Source organism: Phyllostomus discolor, chromosome 5, assembly GCF_004126475.2.
Source record: "Phyllostomus discolor isolate MPI-MPIP mPhyDis1 chromosome 5, mPhyDis1.pri.v3, whole genome shotgun sequence".
Classification (NCBI taxonomy): Eukaryota; Metazoa; Chordata; class Mammalia; order Chiroptera; family Phyllostomidae; genus Phyllostomus; species Phyllostomus discolor.
Genome location: NC_040907.2, coordinates 125502098 through 125524721, shown reverse-complemented (window position 1 = coordinate 125524721; position 22624 = coordinate 125502098). Strand labels below are relative to the sequence as shown.

The window sequence follows — 22624 nt, the reverse complement described above, 5'->3', positions numbered from 1 at the left end:
GTTCTGTCTCCTCTCCCCTCATCCCTGTACTGATAACCCCCACCCATGACCCCAGGCAGGGCCCGGGACAGGCTGGAGGTGTGGAGCATAAGAACGTGGGCTCAAAGCTTGAGAGTCAGTACTTGACAGCTGTCCCTGTCCCTCTGGGAGCCTCAGGTTCTACTTTCATGGGTCTGTGATTAACACCCACCTCCAAGAACAATGGAGATGAACAATGGAAAATTGAGTTAAGTTGAAAGAACTAAGCATACCCAGGATTCGAACCTGGCAGCTGTCTCCAGCTAGGAGGCAGGGAAAGCAGAGGTACAATTTTCCTATTTTTCAAATGGGGATGATCACAGAGTCTACCTCCTGGGTTATAATGGAGGTTGAGCGGCTAATTCACAAAGAGCTTTTGGTATGGTGTCTGGCTCGCTGTAATTGCTCGGTATACATTAGGTGGCCTTGCTGTTTTTTCATAACAGTGACCACTCCTGCAAATACCGGTCAGTCCTACATTCCCATCTGTGTGCTGCGAATTCCACAGTCGCCTCTAATGCACCATGTCCAAGCCCACATCCCCCACCTTCTCCCTCACCCGCCCCTCCTGCTCATCTCACTATTTCTTCCATTGCAGCCCCTCTTCCTCTGTTCCCCTTCTATACCCCATCCCCAAATCCTCACTCTCAATGAGGCTCAAAGTCCAGAGACTTCTTCCTCTCCCCCAGAGTCCCCAGGCACCACCATTTGCAGCTCTGGCCCAGGGTCTCTGGGAGGCCAAAAGAAATCTCACTGGCCTCCCGCTGTGCTCTGAACTGCCTTTGGTGTCTTGACTTCTACGGGCTCCGGTGGAAGTAACGCCTACTTGAGTGTGGTTGGTAGGGTAATAATATGGGTGTACTAGTATATAGTTTCAATTCGAACGTCTCACCTAAAACGTCATATGGTGTGCTTGAGTGTGATATTGTTATGTTACAGAATTACATGCTTATCACTTTGTAATAAAAAAGGGGTGTTGTTTGTGCTGGACCCTGTATATTTGCAGCTTTTCTGTAAATCTAAAACTTTTCTAAAGTGAAAAGTTTATTTTTGAAAATTAACAACAGAAAATACCCTTTTTGTTCCCAAAGAAGGTGACAGACAGCACAGTGTATTGTCTAAGACAGAGTCAGGATTTGATCCTAGGCCTACTGTACACGACCCCAAGGCTCTTACACTCCAGGGAGAAAGCCCTCCCACCAGGGAAGAGGAAACACGTGTGTGGGGGTGGGGAACAGGAAGAAGCAATTCGTCATGGTATTTAGTAGAAGCTGTGATCCCAAGCTTCATGTCCAGGCCACAGAGTGTATGATTCCATTCATATGAAATTCCCAGAACAGACAAAGCCATAGAGACGGAGAGTAGACTCCTGGTTGCCAGGGGCTGGGGGAGTGGGGAAAGGCCAGTGGCTGCTTAATGGAATGGGGTTTCTTTTTGGGGTGATGAGACACTATCAAATTAGTAGTGATGATTGCACAACATCATGGATATACAAAAAACACCGAATTATATGCTTTTAAGTAGTTACAATGGCAAATGTTATATTATGTACATTTAGTCTCGATTAAAAATTACAGTACAAGCTTGAGACCCAGTCTGTCTGTCTCCGAGTCTCCACCGCACCATTTACGAGCCATGTGTGACCTCAGGCAAGCTCCCTCTCTGCCTCAATTCCCTCATCCGGTAAATAGGAGTAATAACAGTATTTACTTATTTTATAAGGTTGTTGTCAGCACGTAAAGGACCAGGGAAACACGGGGCACACAGACAGTGCTCCACATTAGCCATAATAATATTATTACAAAAATGTGGTAGAGCATCGAGAACTTCAACCTGACATGCTTCCTTCCCCAGGGTCCAGGCTTTTGGAATCCTCTCTGGACTGGACAGGTTGGGGGCGGGCGTGGGGGGTTGGGGGGAGGATTGTGAACTGAGCCCCAAACCTTTCCACCCAAGATCCTGAAAACCCAGTATCTGAGAGGCTCCTCCCCATGACAATCCGGGGGCTGAGACCCACTCCAAGGGGCCCCCAGGTAGAAGCCAACGGGGGGCTCTTCCTTTCCTACCCACAGCCTCAGAATGGAGGTTGAAGCCGCCACTGAGGAGGCGTAAGGTGCAGCGCGCCGCCTAGTGGCACCAGTGAGCACAAGGGTACTGGCCGCAGAGGGAGGCACCAACCACACAAAGCTGCCAGCCTAGCCTGCCGGGACCCCTACAGCTGCCTTTAAATCTTCATTAGTAGTTTGTATTCAGACAAAGCAGGGGATTCCTGTATATTCTTTTTAATCCCGTGAGCTAGTTATTGTTCCCATTTTACAACTGAGGAAACTGCTGCTTGGAAAGGCTCAGCAGCCAGCCCAAGCTCTCCCAGCAGGTAAGGGCACCCCGGGGCCTGGGTCACCCATCAGCTCTGGATTCCAGAACTCTGGCTCCAACACACTCTTCGAGTTTGGGAGAAATGATGGAGCCCATGGAAGCATTTGCAGTCTCCACCGAGGGTCAAAATTGGCTCTGTGACTTTCTCTCTCTCTCCCCTTCTTTCCTTCCCTCCCCCACTCTTTCTCTTTCTTCCAACAATAAACACCTTTATTACATAAAGTTTTTTGGTGGTGGTGGTGGTGGTTGTTGTTTTTACATAAGCTTTTAGGAAAGGAGGGAGGAGGATTTCTTTGCCTTTCCGGGCCTTGGTTTTCCTCAGCTAGAACTGCAGCCCCTAGGCCCCCTAACACAGAGCCACCTGCGTGGCCACACCGGCCTGGCCTTGAGGCGGGGCACACAAGAAGCTTACCCTGCTGGAACTGCTTCTCGAGAAGGCGGCTGATTGTGGCGTTCTTTTTCCCTTCATCATATTTCTTCTGAATTTTCTTTGATCATTTTTTGTTTAAAATCTCTTCCCCCTTAGGAGTCAGCTTGGCCTCTGTCTTGCGACCCAGGGGCAGCGCATAGTGGGACTCGTACCGCTGTCGGTGAGCCCCGTGCAGCTCGTTACCAGGGTCTCGGTGCGGACCAGTCCTTTGCTGGGTGTGTTGTAGACATCAGTAATCCCGGTTCTGTGCATGCAGCGCCCCGAACCCCAGGAGAAGTTGCCCTCATCCAGCCTCAAGGCTCAGTACTTCCTGTCACCTTCCCACACACGGACCATGTCCACAGTCGGAGCGATCTTAGTGGACAGCAGGGTGTCCCAGCCGGTAGTTTCACTTCTTGTGGCAGGGCTTTCTCTTGCCCCCAGTCTTAGGGCACTTGCGCCAGTTGTGCTGAGAGATGCCTGTGGCTTGGTGCCAGCTGGGAAGAGAAAATGCAAAGAGTCACTGTCCAGTTTGTAAAACATGTGACTGATTTCAGAGCAGTTATACTGCACAAAAGCTGCCCTACCTCCAGCCTCAGCCCCGCCCCCAGTCGCCCAGGAAATGGGGGGGGGAGGTGAGAGGCTCTTTCTAGTACCTATTGGCAATGCTGTGGGCCCTTTGACCAGTAACTCCTCCCTTCTAGCATCATTGATGTATCCACAGTGAATATTAATATTCGCCTGTAACACACTGTCTTAGGTACTGCTTACATAACGGCGAATGAGAAAGGGGGGTACCTCTGCCTCCGAGCAGCTTACTGTATCATCTTCTTCCTTAACTCACAGCAGGACCCCTTTGCTGTGAGTCTGATGGCTTTGGGCTTAGGAACATCCTGGAAAAAGTCTTAATCCAGTTACTCCCATGTGGTCCCCCAGAGTTGGGCCTTGTTATTCTTTACCCATCCCAGGGAAAGGTGTGGGCTCAGGGGCAAACTGATTCCCTCTGAAGTCCTCTCGCTGGGCCCAGGAGATGCCCAGGCTGTGGAGCAATCCCATCATCAGTGGTTTGCTTAGCTGCAGTGGCCAGGGAAGGGGCATTCTCCTAGATACTTGAACAGCATGGGAGGGATCCTCCGTGTGGTAAGTGCCCGACCCTGATGCTGGAGTTCTGGGAGAAGACAGGGTCCAGAACCTCCCATGGGTGTATTTCAAGAATTGAAAGAGTTTTTAGGCTAGAGAGGGAAGTGGGGCCAGGACCCACAGAAGAGGGAGAAATGACCACTCTCCTTTTATTTGCCCCCCTCCCACAATCTCTCATTTCTCCAGCCAGAAATTAAACAAAGTCACGAAACCTGACACTCGGACTAGAGATCTACCTGGTGCAATTACTGCCTGAATGTTGCGAGAGCATTATGTTTTGAGATATAGTCTTTCCTATAAGTCGGCCAGGCGACTGTTCAGCTAGCTGCCTACTGAGCAACCCGGGATCAAGAAATAGACAAGAGTCACACCAGGTTACTATGCAATTCACTCAGCTTTTATCGAATGCAGGTTCACTCAAGGTAAAACATCAACATACATTAATATCCTACTCACACTCTAACAATCTAGGAGGAATATAACACACATACAGCAATCGATGGCAATAACAAATGCAAGTCCTAGAGTCTGGGCCAGTGGGTCTGGGAGGCAGCCCTGTGGGCAAGAGAGCCATCAGCCTTTTGCAAGGAAGAGCTAGTCTCACAGGTTGGGGAGGTGAATCTTGGTACCTAGGCCCCTGGATGCATTTCCTGGTGATCGTTAAGTATCTAAATATCTATTTATCTTTGGTGTCTTCTGCCTTAGAGTGTATTAGTGCTTTTGGATGTGTGTGCCTGTGTATGTGTTTGTGTCTCTGATGAGGGGGGTGTGTGTGCTTTTTTTAATCCTGTGTTTTTGGTATGTGGTTGTCTCTGCAGTGTACCTGTTTGTACACTGATGTTTCTGGGAGAGTCATTCTTCACCTGTGTGTCTTTGTTGTATATTTACTTGTGTGTACCTTTCGCAGGTGTGTATCAGCCAGTTGTGCCCTGTAGCTGTGTCCGGGGGTGAGGAGGTGTGTGTGTAGGTGATTGCAGCTATGTGGACGGGTGGAGCTGGCTGGTACGATAAGCTACTGACTCTCTCATCCACTGCCCTTGCCTGGGTTGTCCTGGGCCACGCTAAAAACAGCTTACCTACCTTTGCCCATACGGACTTTTCTCAGTTGGTCAGAGTTCTTCCCCAGGGAGTCCCACTCTACCCATGTCCACCCTCCTGACCCTGGATGCCAGCTGGAGAGGGCTGGGGAGGTGAACTGATTACATACACACACCCCCAAATGCTCCAGACCCCAACCTGCAAGGGAGTGTTATGAAGGGGGGGTACTGGGAAGTCCTGCCTTTATCTCTCCTTGGAGGAAACAGTTGGGGCAAGCCCTCGTTGCTTCTCTGCACCCACAAAATTCCCTTCCAGCCTACAGGTCTGCCCCTGAATCCTTTCTCCTCCAACCAAGGAAGCACCCCTGGGGACACTTCGCCCTATTCCAGCACACCCTCTACTGGCTCCTGGGCCTGGCAGGACCCCTCTCTAATTTCCTTCATCCTTTCCTGAAGTGGCCCCAGAATATCTATATTTGAGGGGTGATTCCAGACCCAGCTCTGGAAAAATCCCAAGTAGTGAACAGATCGGGGCTTGGTGAAAGAGGCAGTCCTCCTGGCTTCCAGCCCCCTCTCACAGCTCGGTCCAGCCCCAGAGGAGGCATGGCTGTGGGGGCTCCCCAGCTCAGAGGGGTTTTTTTTCAGTCCTACTTCTCCTGTCCTTTCACTCATTCACTCACTTACTCATGCACTCAAAGCTGTGTGTTCTTGGGCAAATAACTTTACATCTCTGTGCTTCAGGTCCTTCATCTGTAAAATGGGGGTGCAAATGGTACTTATCTCAGAGAGTTGTGAAGATTTGTTGACATAAGGCATACAAAGTACCTAACCCCATGCCTGGCACCTAGAAGTCTCTGCTGACTCACCCTTTCTGATGTCTCTGGGTTTCGGTCTCAAGACACCCATCCCCAAACTCCACCTAGCCCCATGTACCCCTTAGCCCCACCTGGGGTGGCCAGAACTCTCCCCCAGGAATCAGACTCCCTGGGAGGGGAGAGATTACTGACATTTGTGCTGCAGTTTTCATACTTTTTTTTTCATTCCATTCTACATCTCCTTATGAGAATAGCTATTGTCATTACTCTCCCCTTTACAGATAGTGACAAAAGGAGTATCCAAATGGTTAATTTGTTCAGGGTCACATAGCAAGTAAGAGACAGAGCCCAAGTGTACACTGAGCCAAAAATGGCTGTCCTCTCCCCTCCGTCCCACTGTCCCTTGGGGCTGGGTTTTTAACATCTTAGGACCTGAGGGCTGCAAAGGTCCAGAGAGGTCTGGTAAACAGTTCTGCCCAAGGTCATACAGACAAGTAGGGCCGACCAGGATAATACAAGTCTGCGCCCAAGTTCACATAGCTGTAAACCCCAGCTTAACCAGAACATGATGAGTGTTAGAGGTTGTCTCATTTATGGAGGCTTTTTGGAAAGACCCCACGTGTGGAAGGCATAGAGCTTAATACACGCCGGGAAACTAAAAGTAAAAGTCCTGAGTTCACAGAAGAAAGCTGAGAGCACAAAGGAGAAGAGCACAAAGGCACATTTTCTTAATTTTTGGAAAACAAATTAAGCAGACTCCACTTCCAGCTATAATCCAGCCGCCAGGTTTTTCAACGCCCTGGGCGCAGCGTTTCGCGAGGTCCCCCCAAAAGGCCCCCCAATACTGTCAAGGCCGCGCCCAAGAGGCCGTCGGTTCCCCCCTTTAAGGCCCCCCTCCGGCCCCGCCCACTCACGCCCAGGCTCCGCCCCGCGGCGCGGTACCCCTGGGCTAGCAGACTTACTAGGACTAGCGAGCCGCAGCGCTCAGCATTGTGGCAGGCGGCGAGGACCCGTGAGGGCGCCGGGGCCGCGGGCTGCGGCGGGGCGCAGAGAGGCGCACCACACGGGGGCTCGGACGGCGCGGCAAAGGCATCTGTGAGCGCGGCAGAGCGCACTCACCTTCGGCGCCCAACTTCGGAGCCAAAGGGTGGGAGCTCGGAGAGCGCTCGGATCCCGGGAGGCAGAGGAGCGAAGAGAGGGGCGCGTCGGAGCCTGGGTCCAGGGCGGGCGCCCAGCACCCGGCGCGCTCCGAGCGCCAGGCGGCCCTCTGTGCAGCGTGGCTGCCGCTGCCCCAACGGAGGGCACGGGCTGGCGCGGCCGGGCGCCGGGGAGGACGGCGTGGAGGCGGCGGCGGCGGAGGAGACGGCGGCGGCGAGTCTGGGGCCAGGGAGAGAGCCCCGGGGTAGAGGCGCCCGAGCCGGGCCACGGGAGCATGTGGGCCCAGAGCGGAGCGCGGGGTGCGCTGCTGCTGGCGCTGCTTCTCTGCTGGGACCCAAGGCTGAGCCAAGCAGGTAAGGAGCGAGGAGCGATCGGGCATGGGGGCGGGGGATGAGGGGACCCTCGCTTCTCACTCTGGTCCGAAGTTGAGGTGGTAGGTCGCCGGCGTAGGTTCTCGCAGTGGAAGCAGCTAAGGCCCCCAAGTTAGAAGGTATATTTCTTTGCCCCACCCAGCCACCTCGCTGGGTAGGGGGTGAAGGGCTGGCCCAGGCCATAGGGTTCAAAGTAAGCCGGAAACCTCCTGCTTGCACCGGGAAGGGATCGCTTCTTTTACTTGGAACGGTGTCCCGAGTCGGGGTCTGCGCAGCCAGGAGGATCCGCCTCCAGGGGACCCTGGCTCTCTGCGCGCCAGGCGGCGCCGCCTCAGAAAAACTATTGCTGCCTCGGCCAGGTGTACGCTAGCTTGTGTTTCGCCGGCAACTTCCTAGCCCGGGTCCCGGCTCGCCCAGGCGAGAAGGAGGGAGAGGACCCGCGAAGCACGCGAACGCACAGCCGCTCCGCCAGCCGTGGTGGCGGATTGAAGGGCTTTGGCTATTGGAGGGGATAGGGCTGAATTCTGCACGTACATCTTACCCCGAGGTCGGCGACCCACAGGTCTGGAAGGATTTCCTTTTTCTTTTCTGGAGATTATGTGTGTATGGGGGTGGGGGGGAGTACGTAATGATTCTGCTTTTTGTTTTGTTTTGTTTTTTAATGGGTCATTGACATTCTCCCCGCCGGGAGAGCAAACAAGGTGCGCTCGCCTCCGTACAGCTCCTACTCTGGACCCATCAAGACGTCCTAAAGGGGTTGGTGGGCTCCTAAAATAAAGTCCCTCTCCTCACCCCTACCCCAGCACACCCCCGCCATGGATGGGTGCACGTCTCGCTCGTCTGTAGCTGGGCCCAGCGTCGCTGACTGGGCTGCGTCTTCCCCGGGAGCCTGCGAGTGCGCGGGAACCAACCTCTCTGCTGTCGGAACCCAAGCAGGTGGGCTGGCCGGGGCCGGGGCCGCGCGGGGCGCCCCGGCTCCTGGGGCGGGGGCATCCTGTACGGAGTCCTCCGATTTGAGACTGAGTATGGGGCAGGAAAACTGGTGCAGAAAGTGGACAGGATGACGAAAGCCTCCCTCCTCCACCTTCCGCTGGGATGTTAACATCCGCCACCCCCCACCCCACCCAATAAACAGCGGTTCAGAGAGTCCTCACTTTGGAATTAATGATTCCCACGGCCCAGGAGTAAGGGCTTGGTTTTAGTGCGCCCCCCCCCCCCCCACACACACACTATTTTTTTCCAGCCCTGTGTTGTAAAGTTACAACATAATCATTTGATCCAACTTAATTATGATTTGGGCAGACTCTGGTATTTAAAGCAGTGTTTTGAAGTTGGAAGGTAATGACGGGGGTGAGGGGCAGGCTGCTGAATGACCAACCTTGTTACAAAGAGTACAGTTGGATGTGGGAGGTGCTGGGCTGGGTTGTTGGTTTCTGGTTTGAGGGTGTTTGAGGGGAGTGATTGAAGGGTAGGGTGAAGTTTCTGTAAATGGCACATGGGCAGGGTTGGGTCTTGGGAAGCTGATTTTGTAGCAGCGGGGCAATGAGAGCAGGAATAAATACTGAGGTTACTGGCGGTAGCGAGTTCTGGGAGGCAGGAGAAAGACTGGTTGGCCTCCAGTTCTCTGGAGCTGCAGAGTACTCTCAGCTGGGGAAGCTGGGGGTGGACTGCCTTTCCCACTTAACAAAGCTTCCAGCCCCCACTTTCCCCAGAAGGAACCCCAGCCCAGGGCTTTGATGGATTTGGGCATGAATGGTGCCCAGCCAGAATGGCCTCTAATACTGGGCTTTGATTTCTCACTAGCAAGCAGAACCGGTGCTGGAATTGTGCTCATTACTTAGCACGGCAGGGGCTGCCTGCCCACCAGCCTGGAGAGGGGCCAACTGCTGGGGTTGGCCTGCAGCCTTCCCCTTGCTCAGAAAGTGCGGCCCTTAGAAACCTGACTTCAGGAGGGAGAATGTGTCCCTTCCTCCTCCACAACCCCAATGCCACAGGCTCAGAGCATCTTTCAGAATGTTCTTTGGGTTTTCCCAGTGAATCCCTCATGAGCCCCATTTCACGGATGAGGAAAACCAAGGCCAGAGTGTTTGTTGGCTTTCTTTACGTCTTGTCTTCCCTTGTCCGCAGATCCAGATCGCAGGCTTGTATTCAGGGCTCCTGTCCAGTGGCCACGCTGATTCAGGCCACACTGCCCTCTTCCTTGTGGCCCCACCCGTTTCTCTGCCATGAGCCTGAGATGAAGCTGAGGCAGAGAAGGCTGTCCTCACAGAGGTCACTTTATCTTGGTGGTGTCCCCCTCCTCTCAAGCGGCAGGCACCTCCTTTCCCTGCCCCCACCCCCAGTGGATATGAGAATGGTTTTCAAGGCATGAAGTTTGATGGTGCAGAAATCAAACTGGGAACTGTAAAACCTCAGACCCTTAGAAAGACATGTCAGCAAAGTGACTGCCCAGGAGAGGCCACTTCAAAGCTGGGCTGGCTCGGGAGTCTCCTCCCACCCCACCCCTCAGCCTTTCCTGGAGCTTTTAATGAGCCTTTCCTTGGCCTCTGGATGGGGTGGCTGAGAAGGAGCTGAGGTGCCATGATAACACTTCTTTTTAAGGTGCAATTAAAATCGGAGTTTTCCTAGTGTGGCTGGTGTGCGTGCCCGTGTGTGTGTGTGTGTGTGTGTGTGTGTGTGAGAGAGAGAGAGAGAGAGAGAGGGAGGGAGAGATGGTCGTCTTGGCTCCCTCTGCAGTGTACCAAACACCCATCTCACTTAAACAAATGGAAAATGAAGAGTGTCTTAATGGAAATAAGCTAGTCAGAGAAAGACAAATACCATATGATTTCACTTATATGTGGAATCTAATGAACAAAGTTATCTAACAAACAAAATAGAAACAGATTTATAGCTGTCAGAGGGGCAGGGGGTATGGGGGCTGGGTGAAAAGGTGAAGGGATTAAGCAAAAAAAAAAAACTCACAAAAACCTCATAGACAGACAATAGTTGGGTCATTACCAGAGGGAAATGGTGGGGGATGGGGCAGCAGAGGGTAGAAGGGCATAAATGGTGACAGACGGAGGCATGACTTGGGGTGGTGAACATAGAATACGATACACAGATGATGTGTTACAGGGTTGTACACCTTAAACCAATATAATTTTACTAACTAATGTCACCCCAAACATTCATTTTTTAGAAGTGCCTTAATGGGTTGCTCATTAAAGTGAAAGTTCCACTACAGTGGAGGAATTTCTGATGTGATCTCTCCTCTCTTCCATTCCCACCCCGCAACTGGGAATTCTGCAGGACAAAACAACTCCCCTTTTTCCAGCCCACTTATTTAACTACCGAAGCGTTGGGACAGGCCCCGACTTGCCCAGGGTTGCCCTGGGGCTCGGGGGCAGAGCTGGCATTGGAACTCAGTCCTCGCAAACCTCAGTCTAGTCCTTCCGGCTCCTTCGTTCCCCCGGGCAGCAGGCCCGCCATCGGGGCTGGGACTGAGGTTCTGAAATTCAGTTGCCACCTAAGAGAGGGTTGGTTAGCTGTGTTAGACAGAGTTGTCGCAGGATGTGGGAGAGAGAGGTGGGAGTGTGGACCCTGGAGTGGTGGAACAGGGCAGGACCGAGGTCAGAGGTGAGGCCCTGAGCTGAGGCTGGTGCCCAAAGATGGCTTCACCCCGGCTCCCCCAGCACCTGTCTTCTCAGCAACTGCCCCAGCCTGCCCCAGGTATTGATAAAATAAATCACAAGCCAAGCTCCCTTGGGCCCATCTCCCTGTGCACCCCACTTTGCTGAGTTTCTGCTGGATTGAAGGTACTTTGAACTTGTTCCTGGCAGTTAGGCCTGAGCTGAGGTCGCCTCCCCCGTGCCCTTCCTTCCCAGTGCTTAAAGAGCAAGGCTGGCGATTCTGAATGGCCTGCCCTGGAGCCTCCCCCGGGGCCTGCTGGCTAGACGTGGTCTTTTCAACCTCGGGACCGGGTTGGGGCCACCAGGGCCTGTAGGAAAGGGAGGAGAAGCCAGGTCATAGGCTGGGACTTGGCCCTTGCCTATGTCCCAGGGGCTGGGAGCAAGAGAACTGCCTGGGCTGGCTGGGGGTGGGGGTGGGGGTAGAGGAAGGAGCGAGCAGAGCCGTGGAGGCCCAAGCTGGTGTTTCTCCTGGCCTCCTCCTCCTCCTCTTCCTCACTGGTTTCTTAAACAGCTTCCACAAAGGGAGTCATTAAAGCTGTGAAGGCAAAATGAAACCAAACAAGTGCATTCTGTGCTTTTTTGTTATTTGGGATTTTTTAAAGGGAAAATTTAAAATTCCGTGATTAGAATAATACAAGGAAGGGCACTTTCTGGAAGCTGGAAGGAATCTGCACTCCATGCTTTTGAATTTGGGGTTGGGAGGCCACCTCCTGCCACCTTGGGGCCTGCGCTCTGCCAAGTGCCCTCCCCCCCAAACCCACCCCCAGCCCCAGGAATTTCTCCCTTATAGGTGCATTTTGGTGCTCCTGAGCTGGAAGGAGCCAGGCGAGCCCCCCTTGGCTTTTTGGGAGAAGTGTGGCATCCTGTAGCTGGCCTAGCTTCTCGCTGTCAGTTGTGGGGGGGACAGCACACTGGATTTGAACTCCTTTCCAGTGCCGCAGCGGCTGCACACCCCCACCCCCGCAGGGCACACCAGCTCCAGTGAGGTCAATCCACAGGTCCCCAGCCGCGCCCCTCTATCTCTGATCCTCAGCTTCTGAGATGCTAATGGCTGCGGAAACCGGTTTGCCAGAAGTGCAGGCATAAATCAGCCGCCTCCCTGCTGCCCCCCCCACAACCCCCTACCCCTTTTGTTTCTCTTCTTTCTGCCAAAAGCACCAGGTTGCTGGGAGTTCCAGAATTTACCCTCGCCGACCTGGCAGCCTGATTGGCATTTCCATAGCTCATTCACTGCCGCTGCGGTACCAGCTGCACACCTTGGTACCACCTCCTCCCCCTCCTCTCCTGTGCCCCCTCGCCCCCCTCTCCCCCCTCTCTTGCTGAGCTAAATTTTTCAGCTGGAGCTGGGGGAGCTCTCACACCACTGCCAAAGGAGTAAGAGCACTGAGCCACCCTCCTTCTCACCTCCCAGAACAGGCTGCCCCCAGCGCCTCACAACTTCCCCATTGCTGCTCGGCTCATTTCTGTAGGAAGGCGGGCTGTGGGTATGAGAGTGTTTATTAAGGGGTATGTGTGGGGGAGGCGAGAGTATGTATTAAGGAGGTAGGTGGAGGTGGGAGTGTGCAGTGGGAGGTGAGGGTGTAGCGTTGCGCTGGGGTGCTCAGTGTGTGTGGAGGTGATATGTGCGGCAGAGTGGAAGTGTGCGCTGAGATTATGCCTTTTATATACAGGGTGTGCAATGTAGATAGATGGCTGTGTGTGTGTGTTTTTCGGTGTGTGTGGTGTGTGTAATGCGCACATGGGCACAGCTGTGGTGTTTGTGTATTAATAGAAACAGGTTTGTGTAGTGAGGACAGTGAGTGACCCAGGCAGGGGAAGCTCCATGCATTGTTTTCTGTTTGGGGGGACGCCAGTTGGAGATGGGACCCAAGCTCTTTGTCCCTTCAGCACTAATGAGACCACATTTGTCCTGCACTGTGAACTACGAGCAGGATTTGGTCCCAATGCCAGGGTCTAGAATTGGAAGGATGGAGGCCAGCTTTCCTATGGAGGCAGATGGGACAGGCCTGCCTGACGTGTGCTCTGCTGCTCCACAGAGAGGCAGGTTGGCCATAGATTGGCCCTAAAACCACCTTGGGAGCTCGGGCAACTAACTGCCCCCAGGAGGACAGGGAGCCCTGGGGCCTGCTGCTGTCAGCTCACAGCCTACCCAGAGCATTGGCAGGGCTCACTTCAGCCTCCGAGAGGTGTGCAGTCTCCTAGATTTGCTGGAGAAGAGTCGGGCTGAACTTGAATGAGTGGCAGCCCTCAAGAAGAGCAACCCAGGCAGGCATGGCAGGGCTGGGACTCTTCCTGGAAGCAATGAAAGGGAACACACACACACACACACACACACACACACACACCGGACTCCACTGTCCTCGGTCACAAAGGGTTCCCCTGTTTTCCTATTTCTGCCCACACCGAGGACTGCCACCCTTGACTCTAGGATGAGACGTGCTGCTGTGGAGTGGAGAGGCCTATAGGAAGCGACAGACTGCCAGTGTGCATATTGTTCTACAGCTTATCAAACCCTCTCGGGGTGGGGGGGAACTCACTTGGTCCCTGTAAGAGCCCCACAAGGAGATAGGTGCCCGCTTAGGAAGCTGACCAACGTCCCGGGTCAGAGCCAGAGCACCCCTGACCCCAGCCCTCCCAGAGGTCCCTGTCTGTGCAGGATACTGATGCCTGGTCCAGAAATGGTAAATGACATTCAGAGAGTCTAGGATGCCAAGTGAAGGCAACAAAATATGCAGGGAAGAAGAGCACAGCAAAGAGTGAACCTGCTAAGCCTTGGGCTTCCTGGGGGGGTGATGTGAGCTGGATCTTGCCTGTCTCCTTTTCCAAGAACGTGTTCTGAAGAGAAGATGGGGCCGAGAGCGCGCTAGCTGGGCACCCGGGCAGGAGCGCTTGCCCTCAGACCCACACTCAGGAGACCAATCAGCATCTGCTTGGCCACCATTGTGGGTGGGCCCCAACCCTTGGTGGGCCAGCCCCAGGCCATGTTTCCGCCCCTGGGCCCTGGAGACTCGACTGAAGGGGTACACCTTGGGGACCTGCCTCAGCTACCTCTGACTGCAGGCTGGGACCTGGGCAAGGCCTTGGAAGGGGTTACATGGGAGGTGGGGCCATGGGGGTGTAGGCTTCTCTGCCCTCTGCTGTGCTCCCATTGGAGGCACAGAGTGGATGAGAAGGAAAGGACCGAGGCCGCAGCCTAGCCACGCCCATGAGCCAGTCAGAAAGAGAAGGCTCATTGTCATACCACCTCTAGGGCCCCTGGCCCCCTACACACCCCTGCTCACAACAGCCTCTCCCCAGGGCCTCAGCTTCGGGTGCAGAGAAGACCTGGCTTAGCCAACTGGAATTTGGAGGAGGCTAACCTAGCCCCCAGCCTTGCCGCTCACTAACTCTGTGGCCTTGGGCAGCTCGCCTAACTGCACTCACTTTCCTCGTCTGTGAATGAGGATAATAATATCGCTCTCACAGGGTTGTTTTGAGCATCACACGACCTGATGTACGATAAAGCACTTCACATGGTGCCCGCACGCAGTGAAGTACAGGGGGCCCTGAGACACAGCCTCCCAGAAGAGCCCTGTGGCACCTCAGACATCTTCCTTCTGGGGGGAGCGGCGTGGGGCGGGAAGCCGGAAGGCTCAGGGCCTGGAGGCCCCGCAGCCCCGGACCTGGGAATTCTGAGACTGTTTCTTGCTTTCTTCTGCTGTGTGACCTTGGGCAAGTGCCTTTACCTCTGGTTGGTCTCCCCACCTATGTGTTTGGGATAGGGGAAAGGTGGAAGGATGACCCTCAAGAGCTATAGGTGTTTGGGGTTATTTGGGATTTTTGGTCTGGTTTCATCTGAAGAGACCCCAGTAGCCAGCAAGAGACACAGTAGCTGAGGCTCAGAACCACTTGTGTTTACAGAGGCCCCTCCAGAAAGTCAATATATCGACTGGAATGCCCTTGCGAGCATTATGCAGCCCTGGGTATGTGTGTGTCTCTCTCTCTTTCTCTGAAGTCATAAATCACCCTCCGGGACCTCGGTCCCCTTCTCCTGCTCTATAAGCATCTCCTGCCTCAGACAGCCCCAGATACCAAGCAGGGCCCAGGAGGCAGAGAAGAACCCCACCAGCAGAACGAGTCTGGACACGTGAGAGAAGAGGCACTTGCTCCCTTCACCCTGTCACCCTCACCAGGGGGGCCCTTGGAGGCTGTGGCAGAACAGGTTGCACAGACCTGGCCATTGCATTTAGTGTTTCATCCCTCAGGGGTGAGGGTGGCTGAACTTGGGGGCGGGATTGAGCAGCCCTGTCCCCACATGGGGTATTAGAACACCAGCCCAGCCCAGCCCTACAACTCTGAGTAAGTACTAGGCTCTGGGGTCAGAGTTGAGCAAAGCACAGGCCTGACCCTTGAATTGACGGGCTTTGTGTTGCTTCTTGAAGCATGAGCCATGTGCCAGGCCTGTGATGCTGGCGTGCAAGAGGAGTGTGTGATGATGGTTCAACGGAGAGGAGCCCCTTCAAGGACAGGCCAAACCATGCGTGTCTGGGGAGAGACTTGGCGTGGGGCTCAGAGGGCAGGCTGTGCAGTCCGGCTGCTCGGCTTCCTATCCTGGCTGTGCCGCCATCTGCCTGTGCGTCCTAGAGCACGTTGCCTGCCTTCTCTGAGCTTTAGTTTCTTTATTTGTAAAATCAAAGTGGTAGTGGCACCAGTCTCATCAGATTGTTGGGAGGATGAGTGAGATCACGCATACACGTGCTTTGCGCATTCTGCACTGCTCAGTAACATTCACTGTGATCGTCGTCATCATCATTATTCATGCCAAATATTGGGTGACTCGACGGGAAATGCTTAAGCTCTTAAGAGAAAGCTCCTGTGGGCCTGGGTGGCTGGTCAGGGAAAGCTTCCTGGAGAAGAGAAGAGTGACACTTGGCTTTTGAAGGAGTTTGGGTAAATGGGGAGGGCGTTCCTGGCAGGGGATGCGTATGTGAAGGTACTGGATTCGAAGTGCTGGCACATCCTCCCAAGGAAGCGAATTCCAAATTCAGCCACTGACTCATATCTGATCATCTGGTAAAACAAGACTTCTGGAGCCAGGGATTCCTTGTTAGTACAGTGGAAAGACCAAGGCTTTGGACTTAAGAGGATTTGGCCCTTGCTGAGTGCCTGGGCTAGGAGGCACAACCTCTCTGAAACTCAGTGTCTCCACCTGTGAGGAGATGTGATATGGAACAGCACGCAGAGTTCTGGCACAGAGAAGCTCGCATCGATTTCCATTGCCCTCCCTCCTTCCTGCCTCTCCCCTCTTTCAGTCTGGCTCACCCCTGGGTTGGGCTGGGCCCTGCTTCTCTCTCTGTACATCTCTGGGCAGGAGACCAAGGGGACAGATTCCCAAGTGGCAGCTTCCAGGTTGAGTGGAGAACCAGGGAGAGGGCAGGAGGAGGGAGACTGCCTTTTCTGGTCCCCGGTGCCCACTTGGGCCTGGTGGATACCAGAAGGCATCGCCAAGGTCTGGGAAGAACGCCTGCTGCTGAGGTCACGTAGGAGCCTGCAACCCCCAGAGGCCCCAAGGGTGTCTGGAGGCATTGCTGGCCAGGAGACAGCTGAAGGAAGGCATCTCTGTAATGTGATCAGAGGTGCCTGCCTGCCTAGCCTGGGGCTTGAGCACCCAGGGAACACGCAGAGCTTACAAGAAGTTGAGTCAGGAAATCAGGGAAGTTGTTCCTGGTACCTTCCCCCATCCTCCTTTGGTCATTCTCTGACTCAGCAGGGCAGAGCGAGACTCAGCATGATAAGTGATTTGGGGGGCGTGAGGGGGTTATGTCCTGGCTGCAGCCTTTCACCCTTCCCTGTCCCATCAAGGAGCCAGGGTCCTGGGAATGGAAAGCAGGGTCAGTGGCTGGAAGCAGGATGGGATGGAAAACAACTAGAGACGGGAGAGCAGCTGTGACACCAGGTAACCAGGGAGACTGGGTCTGATTTGTCTGATTTTGCTCACCTGCACGTTGCTGGTGCCCAGCACAGTCCCCAGCCCGGAGAAGGTGCTCTGTAAATATTGTAGGATGGGTGACTGAGGAACTCACGGTCAGACCTCATTCACCCAAGAGGTTGCTGTTACTCAGTCCCTAATTGTGTTGGACTTGCAACCATGAATGAAGAACCAAAGAACTGGAAGATTCTTACCTGCTTTGCTTACAGACTCTCTTCCTCTTTGCCTTCCCTCTTCCTTCATTCTCTCCTGCTTTTTGTCTTCAAGCACTTACTATATACCAGGCATGACAGAAGTCACAACTAAGTCTTCGGTGGTCAGAGTCCCTAGGTAGGAAAGAATTTATTCACTAAATCCAGTGGAGCCACAAAGAATTAATCAAATACTCTAGTCAAATGATCTTGGCCCCTTTGTGTAGACAAAGCAGACTGGCAGACACATGCTGGGCTGGTGAACTATGAGTGTACCTGCAAGGTGGCCATCATGTGGCACAGCTGGTCCAGGCCCTTTTACCGTGTTCCCTACTCATATTCCCAAGCCCACTGATCATTCCCTTCCACCTTGCCTTCTTGTGGCTCGAGAAAATGCCTGTTGCATGGACACTGGCCTTGATGCCTAGCAGCCCGTGGGGGCTGAGTGGATATACTTGAAGGTTCACAGGCAGGGTCTGACCGCAGGCCTCAGCCCTCCAGAGTAACTGCCACCATCTTCTCGGCAGGAGCTGGGTTTGGTGCAGGGGAACAGTTTGGGCTGCAGAGTCTGGCTGAGCCAGGTTTTCCCTGGCCCACTATCCAGTGCTAAGATTCACGGAGCATCCTTGGGAGATTAGCCCCCTCCCCGGCCCTGGGCTGAGGCAGCAGCATGCCTGGCCCAGCCACCACCCTCGCAGCTGGGCGCCTCTTAGGCCTTGCCAGGAGCGCCTTCCACAGGCTGATCTGGAATTCCTGCCTGGCAGTCTGAGACAGCTGGGGCTGCTGGGCCCAGTGATCCCTGCCGCAAATTTAATCTGACCCCACATTTTCCTGCTGTTACACTTCACTGATGTAGACATGCACACAGAAGAGACAACAGCGAAAAGGGCGCTGAGCTGAAGATTGGGCGACCTGGATTCCAGCCCAGCCCTACTGCCATGTGGCATAGAGATAGTTCCCTTCCCTCTTTGGGCTTCAGTCCCCTCACCTGTCCAAACAAAAGGAGGCCACGCTGGAGTTCGGAAACTGAGTTAAGCTCTGGCTGTCACTAACTGCAGTTCCCTGAGCCTGCACGTCCTCTCTGTAAAATGGGGCCCTGATTGATTGATGGGGAGGTCACACCAGTGGTGCAAGAACAAGAGGGGGCATAGTCCTGAAGGGCAGTTTCCGTTTCTTGCCACCTGGGAGGAAAGCTGTCCACAGATCGCTGGTTACACCCTCCTTCTTTCCTAGGTTTCCTTCTCGACACAGGGAGTATTTGAAACGTGAAGTTCAGGATGGCCCACGGGTGACTTGGTGATCAGTCAGGGGGTTACAGTGAGGGGTGAAGCCTGCGTTGTCATATATATTTGGAACGAATGCTGGGGCAGGCATGTCTGGAAGCTTCAGTTGTGAGGCCAACTCTGTGACAGGCAAATCACTCATCTTTGAGTCTCAGCTTACCCATCAGTGAAAGGAATAAAAGCAGTTGAATGCTGGGTAGGACTAAGGGAGAAAACACCCAGAGAGGTGCTTTGGAAACTTTCTCTGGCCCCCAGGGGCCGCTGATCTGAGGCAGAAGGAGGCTGTCAGAGCAAGGTCTGTTACCCCAGGGACTATGCAGTGTGTCCCGAGAGCTATTCGCTGTGGGGCAGGGAGGGGAGAGCCCACACTTCCATTTCCCTGGCTGGAACCTCCCGCTGCTGTGTGGGCCCTGGCATCTCTTCATGGCCTGGCTGGCCGTGGCTGTTGAGGTAGATGACAACAGTTTGGGTCACTTCCCATCCCTCTCCATGCTCCACACTCCAGAGCAGAGGAAGCCGGGGTGCCACGTCAAGGAAGGTTAGTGTCGGTGCCGGGTTTGATGTGTCCAAGCCAGCACACCATCTGCCGTGCCCACCAGAAGTTACATAATCCCTCGGCCGGCTGCCCGTTCTTAGAAAACAGGGCAGGCGGGACCAGCAGGGAGTGGAGGGTTAGGCTTTTCTTCTCTGTACTTTGTTCCCTTGCAGCCCACCACCGCCCTGGATCGATCTCCTTTCTCCGAGTGGTTCCCCCACTGTGTGCAGCCTGAGACATAAATGCCGAGATGGAGTGAGGTCGAGGCTAGGAGGGGACGGGGCGGGCCTCGAGGACTGCTTGCCACCTTGCTTTGCAGACTCCGGGGCATCTTGCAGACTGCTTGCTGACCGTACCCGCCAGCAGTGCTCACCAGCTCCTCACATCGTTTTTCTGCCAAGCTGGTGGGGGGGTGGGTTCAGGAGGACAGCTTTCGGGAAGTAGGGGTACGTAGACCCTCACTCCGGTTCCTACAGAGATATTCCCCATCCAACATCTTAGCAAACAGTAAGCATTTTAATATAGAGAAATAACAGCCAAGTAATGGTACCCACATAACTGAGATCCAAGATCCAACCCTGTCCCAATATTTGCTAGCCGTGTGGTGTTAGCCAGGCCACCTCCCCATTGTTGGTCTCAGTTTCCTCCTCAGTGAAATGGGAATAATAACGCCTGGTTCACATAGTTATCTTGAGGCTTGAATTAGATAATAATATACGGAGAGGACAGAGAAACTGTTCAATAAATGGTAGCTGTCATCACTGGTATCCAATTCCATTTTCTTTTTTCTTTTCTAAAGAAAATAATACACAACCCTGGCTGGCATAGCTCAGTGGATTGAGTGCGGGCTGTGAACCAAAGCATCGCAGGTTCGATTCCCAGTCAGGGCACATGGCTGTGTTGCAGGCCACAGCCCCCAGCAACCGCACTTTGATCTTTCTCTCTTTCTCTCTTTCTCCCTCCCTTCCCTCTCTAAAAATAAATAAATAAAATCTTTTTTAAAAAAAAGAAAAAGAAAATGAGCTTTAAAGAAAAGAAAAGAAAGGAAAAAAAAAAGAAAAAAGAATATGCAATGACCAAATCTGTTTTATTCTAGGAATTCAAAGTTGGTTCAAAATTAATCCATTAATATTGATCTGTTAAAATTACTTTGTGTATTATTAATAGCATGCCAAATTAGTATCATACATCATATTAATGAATCTAAGTGAACAGAATCATGTTTATCTCTGTAAATGATATAAAAAAGCTTGGACAAAATGCAGCACCCATTCATGGCATAAGCACTCAGGAAGCTAGGACTTAAGGGATACTTGTTATGTAGTTTGAACTAGATATACCCTAGTCCTTAAAGCCAGTGTCTTTTCTAATGGGGAAACATTAAAGACATTTCTATTAATATCAGTAATAAAGCACGGAGACCCATCATCTCTTCTGCCATTGAGCACTGTGCTAGAGCCATTACCCAATGGGGATTAATCAAGAGAAATCAATTAAAGGCATAAGAGTGGGTAAAGAAAAAGTAAAACTCTCCCTACCAGATATGAAAACATGCTATAACCCCTCTATAATTAAGACAGTGTGGAACTGGTGTGCAAACTGGAAAACAGGTTGGCTAAAGATCAGAGGAAGTCAGAGCCAGACCTGAGCACACATGGAACTCACTGTAGGTGAAGAAGGTGGCCCCTCGGGTCCCTGGGACAAAGGAGGACTTCATAGTAAGCATGCTAGGACAGCTAGGCAGCCATTTGGAAAAGAGAAAACTTGCTTCACGTTTCACACCATACAGAAAACTAAACTCCAGACGGGCTGAATCTGAAAGTACACAGTGGAGCAGTGGGTGCTGCGTGGAAACCTGGGGGGTCCTCTGCAGTACTGGGGTGGGGAGAGCGGCCTGACTGTGGCACAGCGTCCGGGGAGACAAAATAGAAAATTGATAATGTTCTTACATAAAAATGTAAAAAAATCTTTTTTTGTTGATAACACACCTTAAAGAAAGTTAAAAGACAGAGCATTTGACAGACAGAGGGAAAATGTTAACAAGCAGTGAACCAATACCCCTGATGTATAAAGCACTCTAAAATAGTGAGGGCCAGAGGGCTAAACACTTGATGAAAAGGTGGAAGAAAGACATGAACAGACAATTCACAGAGTAAGGTATAACAAGAAAAGATGTTAAAACTCACTCGTCATTGGAAACACACCAATTAAAACAGCTGAGATCCCGTGGCTCACCTACAAGACCGGGAAAAACGGAGTCACGAGCGCACCCCGCGCTGACAGGGCGTGGGAAACGCGCACTTTCAGACACCGCTGGCGGGAATGCACGTTGGTACTGTCCTGTGTGCGGTAGATGGTTTGGCAGTACTTAACAAAACGGCTCCCATACTGCTTTATTTTTTGTCCCAACAATCATAACATCTAGAAGTCTTCCCTTAAGATACCCCCTTATCGATGCAAATGATATTACCTCCTGCACCCAGTGATTTACTGCAGCATTGCTTGTAATTGCAAAATGTTGGAAATAGCCTGAATGCCCTGGTAGCGAGGTTAGTAAAGGACAGTGTGGCTGCGCCCTGGAGTACTGTGCAGCTGTGAAAAAGACAATGGTCTCTATGAACCGATACGGAGAGATTCCCAAGGCATACTGGCAAGTGAAAGAAGCAAAGCACCAAATAGTATCTATAGGATGCTGCCTGTCATGCAGGAAGGAAGTGGGTGTGAGACCAGGCCAGACCCGGACCGCTCGTCTCCCTGTCTGTTCATGGCCTCTTGAATACCTTCTGCTCCCTCCTCAGAGGCCCCTCCCCGTTCTGCTTGTAGATGCAGGCAGTGAGTGCTATGCGGGGCACGTTCCCTGTGCTGCCCCTAAGTAAGGTGGAGAGAGGTGGGACCCGTAAGTGCCGTCCTGCCCAGGCTGGAACTACTGTGACTCCCGGCTGCATGTGGTCCCAGGCTCCATGTGGTCCTGGGATGTGATTTCCTCTTCTGTAAAACGGGGGACAATGCATCCCACACCCCTCCCTGAACAGAGAGGAAATGGTATGCAAAGGGCTTTGCATAATGTGGGATATGATGTCATTTATTTACCTACAGGGTTTGCAGCTTGCTGGCTCCTGGGCCTGGGATAAGCCTTGGATCCTCCTTTTTCAGTTCCTGCAACACACACACACACACACACACACACACACACACACACCCTTACACCCCTGCATTCTATACAGAGCTACACAGCTGCAGAAGATGCTGAGGTGGCTGCTTAATTTGCTGTCACCTTGACTTACAAGGGTCCCATTGATATACACTCCACCTGCATGCCAGCTGTGTACAGGTGCTCTGAGCCCCTGGCCTGCCTGCGACTCTGGGCCTGCCCTCAGCTTGCACACAGTGTCACACTTATTCCTGGTAATGACTCTGTGAGGAAGGCCCTAAAGAGGACCAGAGTGGGGCTCGGGGACCTTAATCTTCCAGTTTTGGTATCAGAGACTAGTCTAGGTATAATCCTCGTCTCTGGACTCCAGATTCAGTGCTCCTCCCAGGAGCCCATCAGCATCCGCTCCCCAGGGCTGGGACCTGGGCTTCCTGGCCCTGTGCCTCCCGGGATGTCCCGGTGAGTGCTGGCTGCTCTGTGATGACCTGTGGAGTAACTGCA

The 22624-nt window shown here is 53.0% G+C and overlaps 1 protein-coding gene and 1 pseudogene across 2 annotated transcripts in view; one reads left to right on the top strand and one right to left on the bottom strand.

Annotated features, from left to right (window-relative positions):
- Positions 1-2092: 2092 nt before the first annotated feature.
- On the bottom strand, positions 2093-7229 carry LOC118500953 (annotated as a pseudogene).
- The window catches only part of UNC5B (unc-5 netrin receptor B), an 83442-nt gene continuing 67590 nt past the window's right edge, over positions 6773-22624 (top strand). For both annotated transcript variants that reach the window (XM_028512808.2, XM_028512807.2), the window contains exon 1: positions 6773-7306. In XM_028512808.2, coding sequence (XP_028368609.1) covers positions 7228-7306 — 79 coding nt within the window. In that variant the 5' untranslated portion in view covers positions 6773-7227. The remainder of the gene's footprint in view (positions 7307-22624) is intronic.